Genomic DNA, 25,849 nt, shown 5'->3' with positions numbered 1-25,849 from the left:
GGGACAACCAGCTTCAGGGGAAAAAATACATTTTCCTACCAGTCAAAACACAGGCAAGTCCTTTCTTCACACCTCAAAGAACAGGTCCTCAGCGTTGCTCTGAGCCATTTTCTTCCACCAAAATGAAGGCAAAGAAAGCCCCTAAAGCACAAGCAAAAGGAAAACAGTCAAGCAGCCTGTTTCATAGGCTTGGTGGGTTTTCTTTATATCCAAAGATGCTGCAACTGCCTTCCCAGCCTGTGGGCCATCCCCCCTCCTGCACCCCTGGCTCAGCAGGATTGACTCAGGCTGGTCACTGATAACAAGTCATCACATGGATCCCTGGAATTTTGGCAGCTGTTTGTATTTAGGATTTCATTGAGCACAAGCAAATAGAGAAGTTTTTTTCCTCAGCACTAACTATCCTTTTCAGAGCAACTTCACAGCTGAAAGTCAATTTTCTGTAAGAAAATCCCCTTCTCTATTGCCCTTTAGGACAATTATTTTAAAAGCACCACCCTCACCAAAACAGCACTGTAAGTAACACACCTTTGCGCGATTCTCCTCATTCATATTTTGCTATTTTCTGACTCTCACACCCAAGCCAGACTGAAAAGAAAACTCATCTCCTACCTTGCCAAAGCTCCTCCGGAGCTGCCTGGGTGTGAACAACCTCCCCTGCTCTGGGGCAGTGCTGATGGGAGAAGAGAACCGCTGCCAAGCATCGCTCTGCAGGTGAATGCACACCGGTGTTGGGGGGATGAAGTAATTCACACCTGGAAGCTGTACTGCCAGCCTCTGTTGTACCTCGAGGGGTTGAAACAGCCTGGATAGGTGACGATGTTGGCTGAGGTGATGAGAGGTACCGAAGCAGAACTGGGTTTCTGTTGAATTGTGTCTAGTTAAAGGTGTCTGTGTACAAACCAGGATTTCTCATGGCTGGGCTGAAACAGCATGTGAGAGCCAGCACCCTACAATGGGCATTATGATCCAATTTAGGATTTTTTCCCCCACTAAGTCCTATTCCCATTTGAGTGCAATCCCCCATGCAGGATGAGTCTGGCAATTCATGCCTGGGTCTGTTCCTCCACAGACTGATCCATAGCCGCTTAATATAGCCAAAATAACCCGCTTTCAAATGGTGTAAGTGCATGCACAAACAGAAGTTCATCCTATTTGCTTTAAAAACACTCCTCTAGCTAAAGTGTAGCTAAAATGTGCCATCCTCCTCACTCAGGCGATTGGGCTGTGGCTGGGGCCGCAGTGCTGGCCTCCAGCCCTGCTCTTATCCCTGTCCTGCTGCTAAAGCCACCACCCGCAGGTGGCCTTGCCGGGTTTTGCTTCCTTTTTCCAGTCTATGAACGGGGCTAGCAGTCCTGCTCCCCTCCACCAAATCTGCTGCCTACGGGGCCACACGGATGTGTCAGCAAGCACAATCCCAGTTGCACTTAGACCTTTCCTGCAAATAACCCCCCAGGGGGACTGGGGGAGCCCTTCAAGGGGCTGTCAAGTGCTAATTGCAGCCTTTTAATTAAGTGATCGCCGGCCCTCGGTCATTGTCCTGCAAGGTGCTGGGCTGTTCCAGCACGTGCCGACTCACCCCCACCCCCCCAAACCTTATTATTGAGGGGCTTATTTTGGGGGGGGACCCCCTTGTTTCTTATGCCTGATGAGGAGGACAGAGAGCTTTTCCCCACCGATACGATGGCCAAGGGAGGGGGGAAGCCTGAGAGGGCTCTGTCTGCTTCATCGTCTGGAGAAGACACCGGGGACCCCGGGCTGTGCTCGGGGGGAACACTCGAGGAAGAGCAGGGAAAAAACTCCCAGTGGTGCCTTTCACTGATTCAACACCATAAATACTCGCACCTTTCACTCAATAAATAAAGGCAAACGCGTCGGATGGGTGCCGTGAGCCGGCGGCCCCCGCCAGCCCCGGGTCGCCGCACGCCCACGGGTGTCTGAGCACGCCCACGGGTGCCGGCCCGGGGTCGGGGGGGGGGGGGGGGGGGGGGCTGGGCAGTGCATTTGCGAGGCGTGGGAGCCTCCTGCTGGAGAGCGGGCGAGGGGAATGCGCGGGATGCATGCCCGCCTCAGGAACCCTTTTTTGAAACGCTTTCTTCTCAGCCATCCCGGCTGCCACCCTACCTCGCCCTCCCCTTCCTCCCGCTGACCCGCACGCCTCTGCCTCCAGAAGCTGAGGCTGGGCAGGAACGCCCAAATATCACAACCATCATAACAGGCAGTAAGTGGGTTGGCACCTCCCAAGCAGCCCCTCCCCGGCCTTTGGGGAATCCCCGGGGGCACCTGGCTGGGGGTGCGGCGCTCGCACCGCCGGGTCGGTGTGTGCAGGTACCACCCGAAATGTGTGGGAGCTTGGAGCGTACCCCCCGAGCAGGGGACAGAGGAACGACTTCACCTGAGCCATGGGCTCTGACAGGCGAGCTCTGAGGCTCTGCCAACGCGTTGGAGGCATTACGGCTCCCAGATGGCTGCTCTGTCCCTCTGCCAGGAGCTACCATGCTTCCAAACCGGAGCAGGAGGAGGGACATCTGCCCGGGCTTCAGCCACCACAGGTCGCTGCCGGCATCCCCGAGCCAGCCTGTCTATACTCTCCGGTGAGAGGATGGACCATAAAGCCAAGCTGCTGAGACGCAGATGACATCCAGAGGAGCAGAGGGTGGCCCAGGCACATGAGGGTGGTGACACCTTTTGCCTGCTTCCGCCACTGCCAGAGCTTGCCGGCAGCTTGTTTGCACAGGGATCAAAGGCTGAGGGATGATCATGTTGGAAAATTACACCCTCACTGACCACTGATTTCCTACATCTTATCTATGATAAATGCACCGGCCCATTAGATTTCTTTTGGGCCATGAAGACGCCCTGGGATAGTCCCAGACATGATCTCCCTGTGTTACAGAACTGCCTTCTCAGAGTGTTTTTTCCAGAGTGGCTCCCCAACACCCAGCACAGATGACTGTGTGTCCCCTTTGGGCACTCTCAAGCGTGCAGCACAAAGCTCGCTTTCCTTCCTAGCACAGTTTGGGTGTCATGGGATACCCCAAAGGGACCCTGAGTTGCACAAGGTGTAGCACAGTACAAATCTGGATAAACTCCCTTTGAATCTCATTGACTGCGACAGGTCTGAGGATCGCTTCCTTGAATCACAGGAGTGAGTCCAATTTGCCTTATTCCTTCTGGAGAAAAAGATGCAACAGAGCATAGAACAGCACAGCTTAATTTCTGTATTTTGACCAGCAACGAATCCTATATACAGTAGAGAGTGGTGCAAGCCCTGAGTACGTGCTTGCATCCTGGGATTAATTGCCTTACTCCCCTTGTTATTTATAGCCCTGATGCCATTCCCAGCAGCTTGGCGCTGCGTTATTTCTGCTGTGCGACTGGAGCGCGGCTGCCTCCCACCAGCTCCGGCTGTGTTGTGTGTACACACCCCACAGCAACTGCGCACAAACTGGCCCCACTCGCTCGCTCCCCTGGCTGGTTATTAAATGAAAGCAGAGAACAAAGCAGCGGGCAGGGAGGGAGATGTGTCGGGAAGAGCGAGACCGGATTCCTCGGCTTGTAATATCTCTAGTCTTCCTCTGAAGGCAGCCCGGCGTTTGTTTTGGTGTGGAGGGCTTCTGCCCTCTGGGAGGGGAAAAATTAATTCCTGGCATCGCTGATAAAGCCATGTTGAATCACACTCATTTTTTTCCAGCTGGCTGCCCCGCCATGGTGGACAGCAAGAGCAAAGCCCAGCAGGAGGGTGGGTGTGTGGAAGCAAGGAGGTGCAGGGGCCTGGGTGGGCTGGGTGCGATGGAGCCCATGGCTGCCGCCTTCCTCACTCCTGGGTGAGATCCGAGTTAGGGCCCCAAGTGCTTCTACACGCCGATGCCCTGAACACACCGCTGCGGCCAGGAGAGGCATCTGTGCTGGCGGCACTGGCCAGCGAGCACAAAATGGGGGCCAGGCTGGACCCCCCACGGCCAGGCTGCAGCTTCAACCAGGGTTTGGCCTTCCTTCAGGTCTGCTGCCTTCTGCATCTACCAGAAAGCTTTAAAGTCTCTTCAATTTCTTTCAGGCAGGATTTTTTACTGCGCTTCGAACCTCTTGTAAGCAGCACGCCTGGGCTGGATGGCAGGACAACCCCTTGAGTGCCCCTGGCGCCCAGGGACGTGAAATGGCGGCCGGTCGGGTGAGGGAAGAGCAGCCAGGGAGGCACGGCCCAGCTGTTCACCTTTTAAAGCTGTTTTAACACAACAGGCCCAGCACCCCGGGGGTGAGGCCACAGCTCTGCCTTGGGGAAGCAGAGGCGGTTTACCTCCCTCCCACCCAGCCGCTGCTTTCGGGTCAAAAGAATCTGAAGGATAGCGGGGACCAGAGCTGGTGCAGTGGCACGGTGGCTGCTGGGTCCCTTCCCGCCATCGCCTCGGCCTCCTGTGAATGCTGAAGTCTGCAGCGGCCATATCCAGGGAGAAACAATCCGTGAGTTTCACAAGTCAGGAAATGCCAGTTTTACACAGCCTGTTAGAAAATAAGTACGACACGGTAATCAGATTCGTTTTATTAAAAAAACTTGCAATAAAATTCCTTGGAATTCACCATCTTAACTTTGAGAGTTGCAATATTTTACTAGTACATAATAACACAGTCTCACGTATTTACAGTATAATCCTCTATATAACAAAAATAGCCGTGTTGTACTACTGAATAATGCTTCCAAATATTAGCCTCAACATTTCGGTACTTCGTCCAGCTGAGTCACTGTCCATGCTCTTTAGCATTTACAGTACATAACAAAGCAAGAAGGAAAAAAAAAAAAAAAAAGTATGTGCCTCATGATATCAGGCAAATCCCTTTAAGATGGTCGATCTCCAACTCCCACATTTTTCAAGAGAGATAAAGTGCATTGGAGGGGAAGATGTATGCTTTATAAAATATCAGCAAAGTGTTAAAGTATATTTGCAATACTGTACAGAAAGTAATGCTAGAAAAAAAGGCTTGCTTCACAAACTGCTACTGCACTGTTTTGGCAGCAAGTCACAAGTAGAAAGGGGGGGGGGGAAAGCTAACTATAAGAAAAAAAACCACCTATGCAAATGCCACTGTGTGATTTTGCCATGGTCTTTCGCTAGGTGTTTCACAAAGCAAAATGCAGCTGTCTGGAGAAAGGAACTTTTTTTTTTTCTTTTTTTCTTTTTAATGTGGAGGTGAAGGGTTGTTTCTACAGCCAAAAGAAACACAATGTGGTCAGCCTGCAGAAACTGACTGCCTTACCAGCAAAACACCTTCAGTCAGAAGCGAGCTCCTATACGAAGGGAGCCAGCTGCAGTGTGCAAGGGTGACAACCCTGTCACCCCACAGCTGGCGAGGGCCGGCAGCCCCGAAGGCCTCCCAGTAAATCCACTCCTGCTGTCCAGAGCAGGACTGATTACCTTGGAGAATTTCACTGGGACAGACCATTGTCTCCCAACTGGAAGTCCTTTCAGTAAGCTGTCCACTGATCCATATGGTATCTATTTTGCTCAGGATTTTTCTTCCCTTGTTAACATCAGCATTTGCTGGTATGGCTCTGCAGCGTGTGAGAAGAGACACGGCTGGAAAAAGCTTTGGAGCCATCACTGAAAAACAGGATACTTCTGCTCTGTTCATGAACTGTGTACAAATGGGACGCCACATTTTTTTGGTTTGCTTATAAACTACTCTAAATAAAAATAATTCTCTTCTGGAAATGGATGGAATGTATATTTTGACAAGTACAAAACCATTTTAAATGTTCACTAAATACAAGGAACATCTTGCTATAAAAATAACAGACCCTCCCACCCGCTGTCCCCTCTTTACATTTCTAGTTATAAAATGGTACAGTCATTTCAGGTTCCTAACATGAAACAAGAAGTATGGTATTACGTACACATACAAAACATTTAGATATTTGACATCTGAAATAACTGTATACATTCAGAGCAAACAAGCATCTTGATCTTGCTATTGTTTTTAATGCTACACAGGACTGAAGGATCAAGAAATAAACAAGAAAGGGAAGACACAATTTCTTTTCTCTTTTTTTCTTTCTCTCCTTTTTTTGCACTCACTCCAGAAAGAAATAACTTCCACCGATTCATAATTAAAATAGTTGAGAGAGACAAGATTAATTTCAGATGGAAAATTCATCCGTTGGCTTTTCATTCAAAACCCATAACACCTTTCATTCATCTTCCTTCTCTAGCTCTCCTTTGAAATACAGCTCCTGCTCAGGAGGTTTTTCTCTTGAAGTGCTAAAGAAGAGAAAGAGAGCTGAGCGGGTTTCCAGCCCGGTGGGGGAAGCTGCGTGGTGGAGGGCAGCCTTCTCCCTCGCTCGCCGTCCCAGCCCGCAGCTGCCATCTGCTACCCAAACAAATCCAGACTAAAAAGTCCATCTGGCGTTCCTCTTTCAACTGCAAACCTATCAATTAGTTCAGGTAGCAGCTTGGTAAAAGTAAAAGAAGTGCCTGTGTTGGATCAATTGTCCCTATTTAAAATGTCTGCGAAAACAACACCTCCACCCTCATTTTTCCTTGCCCCTTAAATATTTCATGACATTGTTTTTCACCGTTTGCATTAACCAAGCCGATTCATTTCTGTCACGCTGGTTGCCCCACATACGCTCACACATTTCGCATCTATAAAACAAATGAGTCAATTCTCAGTGTTCTTCAATGAAGCAGCAATCCCGGTCAGCACCGGTTATGGAGAGGCTTGGCTGCCCTGCCCTGCCGAAACCCCAGGGCTTATCTTTCATTGAGCCCTTAAGCTGAACTTAGGCTGGCTCCTTTCCCCCACGCCGAACCAGAGCAGTCCAACCCGCTACAAGAGTTGCAGGCAGCACAAAATGCAAGAGAGGAAGCAGCACAGCGTTAGTTTGATCCCATGATCTCCTTCCCCTCCAAGAAAAGCTCACACTAGAGCAAATATTTGTGAGAAGGGCTGGGAAGGAACAGGCTGGATTTCTCTACCATTTCAGTCCTGCCAAACGGATGCATCCCAACAGCAAACCAAGCCTTCTCTCCTGTTTTAGAGTCAGCTTGTCCTGGCCCCTATTCCTAGCAGACTTGTAACTTTGGCCTTACAACAGGGATCTACAAGAATAACAAATATCTAAAAAAAGTCCATTATTGCTAACAAAGAGAAATCGATAAATGACTATTGGTTTTCTTGGTTTGCACAGCCTATAAATTCCTATTCCTGGCTTATTTCAAACCATATGCTTAGTCATGAGCTTTTCTACAGACAAGCCTCTTGCAAACAAAGCCTGGGCGATTCCCAGCTGCCTGGGCTGAAAAGCATTTCCCGCTGTTACACATAACCTCTATTGTCATTTCAGTACAGACCAACTGTCACAACAAGGACTTGCAGTCCAGAGATTTATATATAAAGACTTGTGCCCTGATCTTTGCCTTTTAATCACAGAATCTGCTCCAAGGGCTGTGGCATATATTTGAAGAAAAAAGTTTGTAAGGCAAAACTCTGGAAGATTTATACAATGACTGCACTTCAGGTTTAGCAAGAACAGTGAATAAAACACACTTTATGGAAAATCTGTAACTCTGTTGTACTGATGACTAAAAGCATGTAGAAGTGTTAAGTGATCCGGAGATACCTGCCAGGGCAACCTGTCCATATGCAAAGGTCTTCTGAGCTAGACATTTTTTCAAATTAGGCAAGCTTTTATTTTTATTTAGCAAAGGGAAAAAGAAGGTGGGTTAACAGGTTTGACAACAAAAACTTTGGATCACAATATGCATATTCTTTGAAAAGGACTAAATTGAGAGCTGGATCTGTCCCTGGTGCTGGGTTCATTTTGTTAATAAAATAAGAATGTATCTCAAACGAGTCATTCAACAGGAGACAAAGTACTGCCCTTCTTGCAATAACTTCATCTGGATCTGATCCAGGGGTCATTAAAGTAATAAGATCTAAGGGACCTCTTACCATATGTGGTTTCAATATTTTTTTTTTCTTTAGAGCTACAATTTTCCTCATATATAAAGTCTAAAAGTGGCAGCTGCTTCTGTTTTCACTACAATACAGTTTCCATAGCCATATCAATGTATTTTTGGATGCATACATGGCAATTTAATTCTACAGAATGCTTAAAGAAAGAACTGCTGTGCTGTGATTGTCCTGATCCTGGCTTTGAGGCCCTAAAGCAGTCAGAAAATAAAACCCCCAAACCCTCAGCAAGTGCCAGATCTGTATCCCCACAAGAATGGGTCGGCCATGGGGAAGGGATGCAGAGCTGGTGCTTTGCACGTCCGCATGCATGCATTAGGTCTTTTGTGAGTGCAAAATTCTGCCCATGTAACTTTTTATGTGTCCTACCTACTGAACAGACCTTTGGGAAGGCAGTTGAGTGAAACCTGTGAAAATCAAAGGCTACTCAGAGCGCAGTCTCTGTCTGTCCGAGCTTCATTCTGCAACTCAGCCCCAGTGAAGATAAGCCTCACTAAGGCAAATACTTCTCCCACCTACTGCTCACCTATGGAAAGGAAAAGAGTCTTAGATGCCAGGACAGGAAAAGCTCAGAGAGACACAAGACCAGCTGAATGACAAGAGCGCTTTTCTCAGTGAGCTGCACCATCCTCTGGCCACTGGCCCTGCGCAGGAGGTGTCCCTCTGCCATAGCACAAGCCTGCAGAATTATGTGCATGAGCACTTGTTCGTCAGAGGGCACCAGAGGATTTTGTTTTTTCCTGGCTGCATGCTCAAGGCTGCTTTCCCTTCTGAACAGGCGGTGCTGTGTCCCCGGCATCCGAATCCCACTTATTTAACGCCGGAGCGCGAGCTCCACAGGCAGCAGTGCTGAGGACTCACACAAGGCTCAGGATGGGACTTATCTTGCCCAAAGCTGCAAATTGGGAGGTTTAATTTTACCCTGTGAGGAATCTCAGTAGGGAGACTCATGTAAGCAAAAATGCTCATGGGCATGCAGATCTGCAGAATTAAGGCTTTCATACATGTTACAAACATACATCTGGGGGTCTTAACATTTATGAAGCACCTCAAATTCCCAAGGCATTTCACAGGTTATATATATATTAAGAATATTTTCAGCCAGGTCCTGCTTTAGGAAAATATTTCCATTTGACACAGGGGCTTAATTATGCTCATAGAAGACCTGTTGAAAATAATGTAATATTGATACAAGTCCAAAATTAGTCCTGGTTTTGTACTCATTATCGCTTTAAAGTGCTCAGAGCTGTAGAATACCTGAGGACAAGGACGGAAAAACATTTTTCCTGAGCGAAACTGCAGGTAGAACTGGGAAAATAAAAGCAGAAAGACTCTTGACTTAGATTTGCTAGGACGCCTCCTTTGAAAGACCACAGTACAGCAATTTGTAAAAAAGTCTCACCCAGCCCAGCACCCTACCTCTGCCACCTGTGGCCCCCGAGGGACCACATCTAGTATGGGATACTTGGGAAAAGAGCACGCAGAGTGCGATCTCTCTCTGAAATCCTTCATGAACTCCTAGAAATACAGGCAGGGTCTCTGTTACCATCCCTATGATGTCCCTTTGAGCACAGATCCCTGTAATGATTTTGCTAAGGACCCAGTTCAGTATCAGCTGGGAGTTTCACCTCCTGCCTTGCCTTCCACCAACCTCACTTGCTCTGCTGTGCTGTGGGTGACTTTGCTATGGCAACAGATAATTTGTCAATCTACCCATTGAGATTAGCCTAATTAAGTTTGTGAAATAAAACAAAGACTTTGCGACAGCCCCTCTGAAACCCAAACAATTCAGCCAGGAGTTTTTTGTCTGTGCACTGGGCTGCAGTGGGCGGATGTTAAAGGATCACTGACAACTCGGACATGGTGTTTGTGATGTTCCTGTGACATGTAGCACCCGGGCTCCAGCATTAGAGAAGAAATTGTACCCATGTATGTGCTTTCCACAGGGAGATCTGACTGTGTATAACCAGCTTTGCCTTTTCCCCGGCAGTCATTTGAGAAGAATTTAATTCCTGTGTGAAGGGGCCAGTATTTGGTGTAAGCATCACTTAAATCCCATTTCAGCATTATTTCCAGAGCTTAAGTGGAGCTGATGTGGTACCTTGTGCAAACTCTCTTGTATAGGGGTGAATTTCAGCATCGGTTCCCCTGATGCTATGAGCCTTTCCCATAGCAGCAAGGACTAGAGAAGACATTAAAGAATAAGGAAAATATGATTACAGAACCACAAGTATTGGCAAGACTGACCTAGCTGGGCCCTCTGGAATGATCTCTAACTTTCTTTTTAAATCAAGCAGATTTCCAGCTGCCTGTATCTCTTTAGTTAAAAAGAGATGCCCTTTCAAATGGCTTATAAAAGTCTAACGGCACATTTCCGGATCGTGGTTTTGAAGGATGATTAGGCTGTGGTCTTTGCCTCAGTTACCCTGCAAGTTAGGGACTAAGAACATCAGAAAAATTAAGCTAAATGAACCGAGTTCTAACTGGACTGGAAAGCATGGAGTATAATTTTTCCTTCTTCCTGTACTGAAAAAGCAAGTCTGCCAAAATTTTAGGGATAGTTCTAAATACAATTGTTCCTGAATAAGATCTGACAAACTGAATTTTGGCTGGAAGTTGGCTTCCACATCCAATGAGTTAATCCACAAGGAGATTAAATGCAGCAAGAACCCTAATAGTTGCATTTTGAGATGCTGCCATGACACCATCAAGTCAAAATGTTTGACCTCTCCATCAGATTTCAATGTAAGATGAATTGTTGATCCTATGGACTTACTCAGGAGGCAGTAATGTGATTCAAATCATCTGACTGTCAACAGAAACCATTTACTCTTGTATAACAGTAACCTAAAAATGCTTCTTCACAGTTGAGTATTTTGACTGAAAAATGAAATCGTACAATGAACAAGTAATGATAAGCTTTTCCCTGGAAAGCAGAGCTCAGGATGAACTAAATAACCATCACTGGTCTTTATTATTTAGGTGCTTTGATGTATGCTAGTTCTGTTTATTTTCAAATTCCCTCCCCTCTACCCAAAATATTTTGGTGTATATAGATATCTATATACAAATAGCAAGTATTCCACATCATGCTTGCAACAATGTTGACAGCGTCTCTGGAGGGCAATGAATCACCTGAACTCTTGTGTTCAATAACAAGTAGGCAAAAACTTCTGTCAAAACATAAGAAGTGAAACGCACTAAGAAAAAAACCCAAAACAAACCAAGAAGTAAACATTTCAACCAGCTGCCTCCTGCTTCATTAGCAATTTCTGACACTGATGTCAGCATCTCCAGACCCTTCCTAAAAATATTCTTGTCATCCGCGTAATGCACAGCTGTTAACAAGCAGCCTCTGGAAACCTCTCAGACACTCCTTTAGCCTACTGATCAGATTTTGGTCAGTAAAATTAAGAACAGACGTAACGTTATACTAGATCTTCTTTTCCAGCTACTGAATTGTGACTTGAAGGAAGGCCATTAACGTACTGACAAGTGTTAATAGCATAAAATATAGCAAAGGACTACAAGGACGGAGTGAAGCTTTAAGCTCTTCTTTCTCTCCTTCATACTGTACGATACTTTTCTAGAACAGAGCTCTAAATAAAAGCCAACACAATGCAGTTTGAACAGAAATCTCGGCACTCTCTGTTAATTCAGAGCTCTCCTAGAAGTAAAGGCCTTCAGAATATACCATTTCCAAGGCTCCCACTTAGTGAAAGCAGGCTTCACAGTAATGCAGGGTGCTGGCGCACCATCCTTCCGAAGCCATGTGTACTTCATGCAGAAACAACATGGCAATGATAAATCCTGGAGTGACCAGTGAATGGGAATTCAGATTTCTGGATTGAACTCTTGAAAAAGCTGGGGTCAGTCAACAAAAACAGAGCGTCCATCCATAACAAATGATAAACAAACAAACAAACATACATAACAAATATACGCCTTTTCAAAAAAAAAAAAAAAGAAACAAAACCCGACCGAACAAGTGTAGAAAACACTCAAGCTGTCATTTCAGTTGCGTATTTATGAGCCACTGAAGAGTTACATGACTGCTCTCAAGCACGTGGGTAAACTGGAAGCGTTCATCTCCCATGTGAACAAAAATGAACGTACGTAGATGATGAAATCGCATCCAGGCAGACACAACTGTTGCTATTGCTTTTCGTGACCATCTCAGAATGGAGTGTGCAGGAGTGACAGTGCTCTGGAGGCATGTGCATGACTGGTCCAAATCCTAGAAAGCTGATTCGGTCCCTCCCTGTGACCCTCCCCTGTAGTTTAGTGTTGGATCTCTGTTTGTTTTTCAAGACTTCACCTCTTCGCAGTCTTGATCAGTGGAAAGCTCCACATCGGACAGTCCAACCTCCATTGCCATAATCAATGAAATATCTGAATCACTGCTGACTGCTGGCTCCTGTTCATCTGTGAGGGTAGAAAAGACAGGAAAAGGGCATTATGGTCACGTCTTTCTGTCAACGTATTACTATTTTTGAGTTCTGTGGATGGGACTCAGAGTTTCCTCCACCACTGAGGTTGTGCTTAGATTCTAAACTTTGCTCTTACTCAGTATCTGCCTAAAGCATTTAAAAAATATCAGAAAGTTCCAGCCATCAGTATCGAGAAACACGATGACAAGAAGCCTGGATGGGTAACACTTTCTTCTCCTCCTAATCCTCCCAGAGATCTCCATCCAGGGCCTTCATCTCCATGACCTTCCCCCCGCTGCCTGAGCACTTCTCTCCCCATCCCCTTCCACTTCCTCAGCCTGGCATCATCCTACTCTCCCCACAAAGACAGCAAGTTAAGGACAAAGTCTCAGGCACCTGGTGGGGTGAGTTGGCTATCAAGAAAATACTTCTAACAGGAAAAAAATCTGCTCAAACCTTCATTATGTAACAGAATCTCTGTTAGCAGAGACTTTTAAGAGCGTGCTAGGCCAATGTCTGGAAGGAGCAACACAGGCGTCTTTAGTTCTGCCCCAGGACTCAGGACCAGGCTACTTGCTTTCTCAGGTGCCTTCTCTCATCCTTTTCCAGTCTCTTTTCTATTCACCCTTTCCTCTGATTTTCAAGATACCTTGCAGGTTCTTGACCCAGGCTGAAGAGATCTACCCTAATCCACCATGATCTCAAATATGGTGAGTCAGATTATTGATTTCTGCCAAACTGCAAATCCTATCAAAACTACAAGCATAGGAGAAGTAACTTGTTTTTGTTTTGATCCCACAGCACTTACTACATGTGTATTTAGTAGAAAATAAATCCAACAGATTTTAGAGGACTAATAGCTAATTTTATTTCAAGAACAATCAGGAGAACCAAAGCCCACTGGATCTCTGGGGAGATTTTCAAAGGCACAGAAATCCCACAGGTGGCTGAGTCCCTGAGAGAAAAAGTTGATGGTTCATATTTTCAAGTGGCTTAATTACAATGATGATATTTATACTGTAACTATACACTGTCTTTAAATCTGTGGCAGTTTTTCCCTTTACATATTTTATTTTTCAGACAATAGAAGCAGAGCTTGACTGACGCTAAAAGGTCTAAAAGTTGAACATCTAAGAATTAATAAGTAAGAAACATTACAGAGGAGCCAGGAAAATAATAACTCCTCACAGTTTAATTATTCACTTGAAGCTAAGTGAGCACAATTAGTCTCCTCTCAAGAGCTGCATGATCTTTAAATCTGTTTTGGAGAAAAAAACCATGTATTTACTTGTGCTGAGATTAGACCTCATGCTCTGCAGAGAAAGCTGGAGTGGAGTCTGCATTATTCAGACTGAAAGAGCCAGTGCTTTCCTTTACAGCCCTTCCCCATTTTCACCCTGGATTATTTTTATACTTGCTTGATTGCAAGATAAATAATTAATGCACACAACCTCTTTATATCTGCATATTTTTTTTCCTATCAATATGACAGTAGTAAAGCATTTTAAGTCATTGCTTCTGCCTTTAAATGTTTCCACTGGATGTGGAGGAAGTACTTATGAACTGAATGATATCTCCTGCAGACTTCAGTGGGCTTCAATTACATTGAACCATGAGGTGAACTGCTAGATCCAAGAGTACAAAAGTGCATCACATAAACCTCCAAGACCTAAAGCATCATCTATAGTGGCAACAGCTCCCTGAGCCAGAACGATGTGGTTCCAGACCACTAGATTATATATTATTCCTCTATAACTAATAGGATTCTTAAAAACAATGAAAGTGATGCTTTAAATGTTGACCTGAGAGGAAATTTGTATTTGCATGACAGAGTTCCTGAGCCTTAGTGATGTTAAACCACCGCTTGGAGCACTCTTGAGAGAAAGGTGATTTTCATCTGCACTAGCTGTGCAGGAAAGAAGGACTGGCTGCATGGTGACAGCCACACACTGAAGAGGCAGGCTGAGCTGCCAACACCAAATGTCAGAGCATCAAATAAGAAGTGTTTATGGTGCTGAAATGTTATTTACAGAATTGCTGTTTCTTCTAGGGTTGCATAGTAGAAAGATTTCAACAGAGTTCAAGACAGGCAGAAGAGAAGCAGATTTACAGCTCATCTACCACAACTGTCTAACCTATGTACAGGAGCTCCCACTTTCCAAACCAGCAAACTCAAGTTTTATATTAACAATCCTATACAATTATTCAAATTCTTGGACCTTAGTCTTTCCAAAGTGTGGGCTTTGTAGTTGTCATCTTTGGGACTGAAGTGCATGTCAGTAGGAACAATGAACAAAGGATCCTAAAAATGCCCATGCCTGTGCCCTGGCATTAATTTTCAAGCACTGCAAAAATGCCTAGAAACATAAATGCTCCACCTGTCTTGCCTGCTAACAGTGCAGTGGTTCAAAATCCTAAAGCTACAGCCTTCTGTTTCAGCAGAGTGGGGAGAAAAACTTGGGCATCACCACCCCTTACAACTTACCTTTCAGGGAAGGGGTCAGCACTGACATTTCTTTGGAAGAGGCAGACAACACAAGTAAACTAATGCATCCCTCAGCATCACATGCTTGCTTTTGTAAACTGGAGTCCTACTACTGAACCCAACATGTACAAGATGAAACTCCGGGAAGGTGCAGAAGTTATACTAGGTACGGATCAGCTGTAGGTAACTCTGGCTGCAGAGTCTACCAGCTGCCTTACCATGGCTCCCCCACCCAACACAGGCTTTCTAGACTGTAGAGTTTTTTGTTGTTGGTGTTTTTTGTTTGTTTGTTTGTTTGTTTTTGTTTTGGATGGCTGCTCAGTAACATGAGCCAGCACAGCTAGTGACGTTTATTATAGGTAAGCAAACCTCAACTAAACTGCAAGTGCTAGGAGCTTAGCCTGCATTTTACATCTCTGGTTTTCAGATCCTATTTACAATGACAAAGCTTATACAAATCCGGTGTTTTTCTTAGAGCCCTGAAGTCAGGTGAGGATCTCAACTTTCAGTAAAGATCTCAGCTTTCACTTAAAAATAAATGAATCTTAAGTAAAAAGGAAACAAAGAGTTTAAAAAACTATATCCCTAATTTCTAGACAGATTTCATGCTGGAATATATGACTTGTGATTTTAGATGTTTGAGATTGGCAATCCTGTCTAACAACATACACTATAATGCTTCTACCATGTTCTATAGCAGTTCATGCCACGGGTATAAAGCCTTTTGCTTAATGAAGCAAAAGGCACATCCCAAGCTGCTTTTCAGCCTGAGTGCTAGTGCCTACAGCAGGCAACTGTAGACCTCACTGCCACATTCCTCTCATGTCAGCGAAACACAATACACCACAGCACGCTACCTACTGCCAGACAGACTTTTTCCACTCACCTATATTCCTTGACACACATTTGTTTGACAGGTGCAATAAAACAAACTACTGTAGCCAATATTACTTTCCATTTAATTATGCTAATACAGGAGGAATATCACCACATAGATATGGAACTGCCCTACATAATAGTGGTACAGCCCTTACTTGTTGCAAAGTTCATTAAGTGATGTTTATATCTGAGTATAATTGCAATCAAACAAGGATGAAAATAGTTAATTACTCTAGTGCTTTAAAAATGGTAAGACTGCACACTAGTAACAGTTATCTACTGTGGCTGCTATTCCTAACACTTTGAGCAAGTCCGTAGGTGTTGTATACTAATAAATATTCCAAAAGAAAAAGGTCAGACGATGGGTTTCTAAGAATTTGATACTGTTTGCAAGAGTCTTGGGAGGGACCTAAGCATTCAACAGTGAGTGAAAAGTGCCTTGACAAAAACCTTCATCTGCCATGTGTAAGTAAGCATACAGGCATGGGCGCAAATTGAGATATACTTGTAATGACCCACGAAAGAATGAGGAACAAGCTGATGTAACTGTGGTGGGTTTTGCACTCACAGAGGCCTCACTCCTGCTCACCACTGTGCTTCTCCCAAGGAGGCCACATCTGTGGCAGTGCCATGGGGCTCTCCTAAAAGTCCTCCTACTTGCCCCAGAGGCTCAGATTTCCCCCAAGCTCATAGAGCTGGAAAAATTGCAGAACTCCATGATTGGGCTAAAAGGTCAACAAGCAATTTACATCCAGGAAATCAGCAGAAAAATAAAAATACACTGAAGTGTTATACCGCAAAACCTTCTCGGCATTGAATGCATATAAGGTTTGTCTAAGACAACAGCCTTCTTTCCTTCTCTGGACCTTCAGGTAGCTCTCTGCTATTACACCCATTTGTGAGTAAGCAGGGAAGTATCAATTATGACACATCAAATGAGAGCTGCCACCAAGTGTGTAATTCATCTACTGAAAGTATAACTAAAGCCAGCCAGCAATCTCCTATTCTTGTGGATTAAAAACATGGGCAACAGCAATAAACTATTTAGCTGGGAGTCAGTCTCCTTTCCCTCATTTCTTATCAGCGTTCTGTGAACTAATTCAGCATACTCAGTCCTGCTCCACACCCAACTAAACCATTGCAGAGAGCTCTGCAGCTGCTACTGGTTTTCTTCGTATTACAGCAGCCAAAGGAACCAGGGAGTAAGAAAAAGCTGCTACAGTGCTACTGACTCAGGTGTAACCTATTGGCCTAGCTATAAAGCTGAGCATTTAGCACAAGAAATGAGTTTTGCTTTGTGCAGATCTTCCACTCTTGATGGTAGTTGCCAAGCTTGGAGAAGAAATGAATAATTACTGATTTCTTCATCTAATGAAATGCTGTGAAAAATTTATCAGCTATTATCCCATCCCCAGCTGGCAGAAATTGTACAGCAGATAATGGGACTCTGCCTAAAACTTTGTTTTGTCAATAAATATACAGCAAAACTTGGACTTGATTTCACTATTCATTTCACATTCTCACTACTGTGAAATATACCGTAGTTCAGAACTCTTCATTTTCTGAAGATAGAACTAAGCCAAAACATGAAATCCCTGGTGACAGGTATGCTCTCAGATGTAGACGAGTATCTAAAATTTATGTGTTAGCATGAACCTTATTCCATTTTGGGGCTCACTTCTACTAAACAAATGTTGCCTCCCGTCAGATATGTCTAGAAGCATTTTGCTCCAGAAGAAACCAGAAATGTGACCACCTCCTGGAGCTCTGAGAACCTGAGAAGAAAATATATCTGTGGTCATCAAAGGCATTGATATGGGACCTTTATCAAAACAGATTCTGTTCAGCATGAAGCCACAGCGAACTGCCAACACAAGCAGTGTTACTCAGATTTTGTTTCCAGTATCAGGACAACCAGAACACTATTCATCACATTTGAATTATGACAGGGAGAGAGAGACATTTCTAAAGCCATCTATTTTTCTTTGTCTGCCCAAGAATGCCCTTTACCATTACAGAGTTTATTGCTCCCTCCTATTGCAGTCTTGCCACAGCATCACTTTGCTGCTTATATAAGAGAAGGAGCACGGTCCTATGAAGCTAGTACCTCAAATGTCAACTCCTTCCACAACAGTACCAATCAAATTTATTTTATCGTTAAGACCTTCTTCTTTAAAACCAGTACCAATTATTAAAATTATTCTTAAATTGATCATCCAATACTTCTTATTGGATTGTTTTATACATAAATTTCAAATGCCTTCCATATCATTTTGATAATCATAACACTTTATAACAGGCCATAACTGCACTAACAAAACAACTGAAATAAAGCACATGGAAAAAAATGCCTGTAAAATCTCTAATGCAAAAGAAACAGTTGGAATATGTTTAAGGAGAAAGAGTTATAAAAAACCTGTTACGCACTCCTTTTGTACACAGAGGATAATAAAGTGGATGAAGTCTGGCTGGCTTCAGTTGAGAACAAAGTACTGGGGAAATATTTTATTGCTGTTCCTTAGCATCAGAGAGACGCTTATCTGAGCAGCATGGGGGAAAAGTACTTGAGCATGGTAACTGCTTTTGGAAGAAAAGTTTAGTCTTTTCCGTAAAGAACAAGCCAGAGCTTTGTGAATGTACTAATGGCAACAGGACTTCATCCACGGGATAAAGCAGATGATGTCTGAAAGACATTTCAAAGAATACTCAAACGTCAGCACACCAGGAAGAACCAAATGCCATGACCTGGCAAGATTCATTCAAGACAACATTTCAAAAATGTGTTTAACAACTAAGCGGTTGAGAGACTTGATAGATGGGCCTGGATATGACATAAAACACTACAATCCCTCCCAAAGCAAACTTTTCTTTTTTTTTCCTTCTTACTGAGTGAAAAGGCAACAAACTTTCTTCCCTCAATCTTTCTCCAGGATATATGTTTTGGGAGAACATGCAGCATCTCTTAAAATGAAACAGCCAAAGATATAGCTCCCTGTCTTCAAACATCCTGCAGTACGAAGGGGTAACACCATCATCATCATTTTAGACACGAGCTACTGAGATGGAGAGTCATTACCCTTCAAGGCATTCACTGATTCCGGGTGCCCAGTTAAGACAATGTAAACATGACTGTTCAGTTACAGCATTAATCTGCACATTGTACGCCCCAAGCATATCTTCTACTAACTTCAGCTACAGCTGTAAGTACTCAGCACTTCTGGAAATCATATCCCGGTATCTCGAGTCAAGCATCAAAAAACGAAATGGAAATTATTAGTAATACAACCAATTTTCTGTAGCATAGATTTGGAAAATGTTTTATTTAAACAATAAACTTTAATACCAGTAACCTGAGAAAACATTTTGTGTTTTGGCAAGACCAATGAACTCATTTTCATAAAGAGTGTAAAAAGTATCAACACCCAAATGCTTTCTTCAAAAAAAAGAGGGAAAAAAAATTCTGTCCAAATAAGGACATATAATATAAAACACACGGAGCAGATAGCAAGCACATTTGCAGAAAGCTGAGCAAAAGGGGAAGAACACATACCAGATGCTATTGCATGAAGACAGTTGGAACTGATTGGCTGGAAAAGCAGAAAAGCAAAGCATTTTTTTCATTTTATATCTATATCTATCTTTAATGAACATATACTAGCTCCTTGGGATTTTGTCCATGAATCAGAACACAAGTCCTTTAAAATTCACAGCACATATTAACATTATTTTAGCAGCCAACACTTTGGAGATCTGTCTTCTCTCTAGGAGAGGTTGGCTGATGTTTTGGGAACTCTTAATCAGCTGTCTTAGTGAGGAGCTGCCAACCCTCTCTGTGATACAACAAACATACCTCTGACAAGTATGACACAAGAAAACCTAGTATTTTTACTTTCAGTATACTTTCCTTTCTCCTTACTCTTAGGGGTCACGCTCATTACGTTTCTGCCCCGGGACCAGCAGGGAAACTCCTTCTGTGGCCTACTGAAATATCATCTTCTCTTTCCAGGATTAGTCTTTCCTCTTTCCTATTGGAAACTCAGTCAAAATACGATCAGAAAGTGGACATGAACAGTCAATGGAGTGATCACACTAAGATCTCCTGACACTAAGATGCACTGACTTCTATGTTCTCATATCAGCTAATCCCTATCTTCAGGGTCCTTCACTGTTTATCTGCTCATCTGGACTAATTCACTACAAAGTATTTGCTTCCATCTTTGACTGACCCCATTCTTCAGTCCCACACTCTCCTTGTTTGTTTGCTGGACAAGCAGCACCCTTCTTCCTTCACAAAGGGGTATCCAGCCTCTTCAACCTTTGCAAAGCTGCTTTTCCTTTCTTCCTCCAAGCCTTCCCATTGTCTGGAAGGGGAGAGTGACAGTGGGATGCCGCTGCATGCCTTCCTTACCATTCACCCCTGGCCATCCTCAGTGCCCAAACACTGCACCCAGCTGTCCCTCTGGCCAGGGCGTCATGTTCTTCTGATGGCTACAGTAAGTTTCAAAAATAAATTTGAATGCATTTCATTCAATGTACAGCCTGTTAGAAATTATTATTATTTAGAACATGCAAAATTATTCATGCATTTGATTAGAAATCAGAAAATGAGATCTCCCATAAAAAGGGAAAAAATTCAAAAATAATGAAGCATGGGGCTGTAAGTACATGACAACTTTGATTCTCAAATACCTCAGCTACCTTTGATAACATATTAAATAGTCAAAGATCTTTAATTGTGAAAGAATTTAGCTACTTTTGGTAACATCCTGCCATTTCCTATACCACTCTCAGAATCCTGAGAAACGTTAAATTAAGTTTTCCATTTTACGTTAAACAAAAAATCTAATTTAATTTTTCACCAAAATCACTCACAAAAAAGTCTCTTAGGTCCAGACTGAACTAAAATCACTATTATTGTGCAGTTCCAAGAACTGCTACAAACATTTCATGTGCAGGTATTATTATCTGATCATTTCTATTATTTTTCCCTTTAATTTTTCTGTATGCAGACCAAGTTTCTGACTTAGCTGAGGTACAGTTCCATGTACCAGCAGCATGACAGAGGCAAGAAGTGGAAGTCCAACTCCCCTGCCCTAGCTCACCCTTCTGCCACCTATCCTGAGTCAGCTCTGCTATTCCTTTGATTAGCCAGGGAGTTAACTTAAAAAATTATTTGCAAACTACCTTGGAAACATATTTTTCCTAGGCTTGCAGCTGAACAGGCTGGCTCAGTCACAAGGCAAGTACTGCAGCCAACTTCAGGAAAGCAGCATACAGAAAGAGAAAGGGGAGGAAAGGGACCCCCCCACCCCTTGCATTCAGCATCTGCTAGCTGTCCCTGCAGTATCATGAGGTTACAGGTCTAAAACGTCAGGTGTGGCACGGGGACTACTTTTTTTGACTTGGTTTTCTTAGCAGCTGCTAAATGACAAGGGCTCCTTGGTGTTACTGCAAAACAAACAGCATTAAGTGATAAAGTTAAAAACAATCATGCTTTGTCATGTTAATGGTGTGTAAGGGATATTGCAAGGATTCTTCCAACAGTCAAGATAAGAATTGTGGAGAGACATATACACCCTCTGAGCAATGAGCAAACATCTTTAATCACACTGCCAACCATTTAAAAATCTAAAGGGACAGCAGGTATGCGACAAAAGTAGAGTTAAATGGTGTATGTACACTAGCATGTATTATACACTATACGGCCTATTGGCAGGCTGTCATAACAAAGAGACTTCTACATCCAAGAAGCAAAATCACACAATTTAATTGTGTGCATCTCAGTTTCCATGGGCTATATTGCTGACTGTTATTGTGACTGAACTTTCTTATTTATATTTTAAAAACCCGTGTCAGCAGTGTGCTCTGCTTCCTGCAAGCCTGAAAGGAGAAGGAAATTACAGCCTGACTCAAACACATAATGCGCTGGATTGAACGAGCGAGAGTGTAACGGTAAGAACAGAACAGAACAGAAGTTTCTAAGGAACATAAGAAAGAAACAGCCTTTCATGGGGTGATTTAGAGATGTACTGGCCAACACCACACAAATCCCTCAGAGCAGTCACACCAGAGAGGTATCGCAAGACCCCCAAGCATGATACAATATTAAACCAGAAGACTCAATGTAAGCGAGTGGTTTGCAAAACCTTTTCCTCTGGTCTGATTGTGCTGCAGAGCTGTGACCTCTCCTTGGGGGACTCCATGGCTGAAGCAGCCTCACAAAGCCACCTGAGATCGCTCCTTCTCAGGACTGCAGGTCCCCGCTGACCCCACATGCTCAGCAGCTCTGCTTTGCACCCTGCTCCTGGCTGGGGGGAAGGAGAAAAGGGATGCTCAACCCACAGGCACCCACTGTGGCAACCGAAGAGCCTGTCCCAGAGCACCCACGGCGGGGTGGTGGCCGAGGCTCAGCAGGGTGGGCCTGGGGGAAATTGCAAGCCCTCGCTATGATCTCTGCCTCACAGCTTCAGCGCTGCTGGATCCTGCCAAGGCACCCAGGACCGCAGCCCTCCTGGGAAGTGGGAATGCCACCTCGGGCGCTCAGGCGAACGCAAGAAGCGGCGTTTGGTGCTTGAAAGAGCAACCCACGAAGGGCACACAACAAGACATGGCAGTGGACCTGCAGAGCAAGGCCTGTCCAGGCTGTTGTAAGAGATGTCAGATTACTGCAGCTCTTCTTCAAGGACATCAGAAGCTTCTTACTCCTACTTCGGCTCATGTACAAGGTGGCTACTAGCCAGCAAAAATCTGCATGGGGGCAATTAATTCTGAAAACTTGATGTGAAATGTAGGCTGCTGTGACAAGCAGAAAAAAAAAAAAAATCAACATTTCTGCCTAATCACTATGAACCGCTTCCTCAATTACAAGTATGCACACAGCTGTAACAGAAAACAACAGCTTGCTTTAAAGACAACCACTGTTAATGTTTGAACGAAGGAGTTGGAAAAGCTCATGGTAGTCTGGCTGTCATGGTAGTTTGTCTGTCATGGCAGCATGTGCATGGCTTTCAAATCTGCCTCTTTAAATACCTTTTACTGCACAAGCTCTCAAAAAACCCGGGTCACTAGCAAAGCACAGTACTGAGGAATCATATAGTGAATTTGCAAAAGCAGTTATAACCAACATCCTTGTGCAAAGATGTCACAAAAATGCCTGTGCATATATTAGAGGATTTAATGAGAAAACACACAAGGAGGTGGTTGAAAAGCTCAACAATGGTGGAATTACTTGAATAAAGTACATGTGTATCTTCTCTCCCACTCTCTCACACACAGTTCTGCCTTCCTTTCCAATGCTGCTAAGACTGGGCTCCACCTGAGATCTCCCGGACATTTCCAGGATAAAGGGGCAAGTCACTAGCCCAGAACTTTCTGGGCTTTCGAATTTTGTGCGTGTTGCTAGGAACCCCTTCCTCACCATCCATGTTGCTGATGGTGATGCTTGGCTGAAATTTAATCCCATTAGAAATGTCCGTAATAAAAATTTCACCCAGAGATGTCTTCTCATTAGATACGAAAAACATGCACACAGTAACGAAGCCAAAAGAGAAAAATCCCACAGCGTTGGTGGAGGAACCCACGTATCAGATATGTCATTCTTCCTGCTGTTGCTAGCAAAATACAACTTTTAATAGTGTAACTTTTACCGTAAGGGGAAGACGGTCTCCATTTTTGTTCAGTATAGGGAAACAACGTGCCTGAGATCGGGCCTGGCTCTGTTGCAGCATCAGCTCCAACGCCTGAAGCAGGGCACAGCCGTGGGACCACCACGCCTGCCAAGTCCGGGTGGATTAGGACGGCACTTGGTGGCCATCCATCTACACAGCTTCAGCGCCCACCGTGCTACCCAAGGGGCTGCCCACAAACAACAGACGTGCAGAGACCATAACACTGTATTGTGTTATGTTACCACGCTTCTTTATTTCCCCTCTGGCACCTTGCAGTGAAATCAGTGTCTTGCCTCCCACCAGCCACGTGTGGACTTGCAGGATTTGCCCATTTCTAGTCTCCTGTCATGTGCTCACGCTCCTACAGGACTGTCAGCTACACGCCCTCCAAAAACTGGGAGACATTTGACCAAAATACACTGCTTAGGTTAAAGATCAATTGTCACAAGTCCATAAAAACAGAGAATACATGACAGAAACAGCACAACAACCTGGAAAAAGTATTTTCTTGAACTTTACAGGAGTGTCTAACCTGATTTAAGTTGGACAGCTTAATTATATATTTTGCCATAGGCCATGGCTTACCTACTTATTGTAGTTCTAAAGACAAAGATTGATCTAAGTGCATTTAGTTGTAGAAAAATCTCTTGTAACAACAACAACAACAAAAAGCAAGCAGAATCCTGGAGCCTCAACTGTACAGTGCCTCAGTGACTCTATAAGAAATCCCCTGTTTAAAGGCAACACACGTGCTTTCCAGCCTCACAAACTCCACCAGGTACGGGAACATACAGTCGTTCTTGAGGGTGTGGCATCAGCAACAGTACAATATTGTGCAGACAGGTCTGATGCATGTATTGGAACAAAGTAAGAACCTGAACACATGACTACAGCCATACCCTATACCTATACTATTTCTGCTACACTAAGGTGGACCACATAGGTAAACACATTTTTCTCAGGACATGGAGGAGATGGTTCAATTGGTTAGCTGGGCATTTTTGATGTTTACACAAAACATTTAAGAATTAATAGAATGGTCAGTTAAATAAAATAAGAACAGCCAGTTTTCCATACAGAAGAAAACTTCAGCCCTTTATACGTGCATTAGCAATGAAGAAAAATAATGTGACAAGCTGAAGTGTCACCCCTTAATTTCATTAGAATCGCAGGAGTTTTTAAAAATAAATTCTAGATGCTTTCAAAGTATCATATTATACTAATTTGAATCTTGTTCCTACCAGCTTCTTACAGCATTCATACACTTCTCTTTAAATTATCCTAGGGGCCTCAAAAAATTCTACAAGGAAGCTTTCTTTAACATCCAGTTTCGCAGAATCTTTACATAAGGACATTTTACCCTAATCAAAACCAGTTAACGCTTCATTTCTAGTACCCTGTGTTCAGATGAACTCTTGATGGGTACTTGTGTCTGATTCTCCCCCATATACACACAGAAAGGACAGCCCTGACCTTCACTGAGCACTGGCAAACACTTAAGATGAGTCCCAACTGTTGGAGCTACCGTAAACGTCTCCTTTAAAGTAAGTAACCTGAAATGCTCCACTGTTTTCAGATTCTTCATCTTCTCTGGAGTCTAAGTGACAATGTTGTTTTAAAACAATAGCAAGAAAGGGCACATAGTGCATAAACCACACTTCAAAATAGCTTCAGTAGAACAATTTCTTTAATACATGGAGTATTTCTCTTCACTTAAAGAGGAAGCCTTAGGAGACTTGCACTGGAAGGGATGTCCTGGGCAGTTAAGTCTACTCTCCACCATTGTAGTGGCTGCATGATATAATCCCTTTCAGATTTGCTAGCAATTAGCATCACTCACTGTACAAGCTCCCCAGCTACAGTTCATCCCTTTGCCAGTGCAGAACCACAGCCGGATGTCAGTTAAAAGCTATAATACCTGGTTTTCAAAAGAACCCTTCATGCAACACCAACCCACAGAGATTCAATTTTTTTTTTTTTACATCCTATGATGACAGATGAGTTCAGCTGCAAACACTCCTTTCTCTTAAACCTCACAAGCCTATCAAACCTTGCAACGTGTTTTACATTCCAGCGTAATTATGCAGTTTTTGAACAGGAATTATTCCAGCTCTGATCTTCCCTGCAGCCTACTCATTAGTTTCACCGCCAGTAACATTTTCTACCTATAGTTGTGGCTGGTTCTCTGATGGAGAAGTGAACCTGACCATGGCCACAAGCAGAAATCTCCCTATCAAAATGTGAACTTTTGTACTTAAGATGTCCCCAGATGAAGAGCTTCCCACTATCTGGATGGTCTATGTACCAGGAAGGTCCTTGTGTGCCTCAGGACAGTTGTAAGGAGGACATGCCTTGTGCCAGGCAGTGGGTCGGCACTTTGCACAGGGTGCAAAATGACTCAAACTGCTGCTGACATTTAT

At 44.0% G+C, this 25,849-nt stretch overlaps 1 protein-coding gene across 2 annotated transcripts in view; it reads right to left on the bottom strand.

The window, feature by feature from the left end:
* Positions 1–4,515: 4,515 nt before the first annotated feature.
* Positions 4,516–25,849, bottom strand: part of RNF150 (ring finger protein 150) — a 126,049-nt gene continuing 104,715 nt past the window's right edge. Inside the window, exon 7 of one of the 2 annotated variants that reach the window (XM_033001688.2) lies at positions 4,516–12,393. In XM_033001688.2, the coding sequence (XP_032857579.1) occupies positions 12,275–12,393 (119 nt within the window). In that variant the 3' untranslated portion in view covers positions 4,516–12,274. The remainder of the gene's footprint in view (positions 12,394–25,849) is intronic. The other variant, XM_033001689.2, reaches the window with a different exon arrangement.

Source organism: Tyto alba, unplaced genomic scaffold, assembly GCF_018691265.1.
Source record: "Tyto alba isolate M040663 unplaced genomic scaffold, T.alba_DEE_v4.0 Super-Scaffold_23, whole genome shotgun sequence".
In the NCBI taxonomy this organism is placed as follows: Eukaryota; Metazoa; Chordata; class Aves; order Strigiformes; family Tytonidae; genus Tyto; species Tyto alba.
The sequence above is the reverse complement of the archived record's forward strand: the minus strand, read 5'-3'. Positions and strand labels throughout refer to the sequence as shown.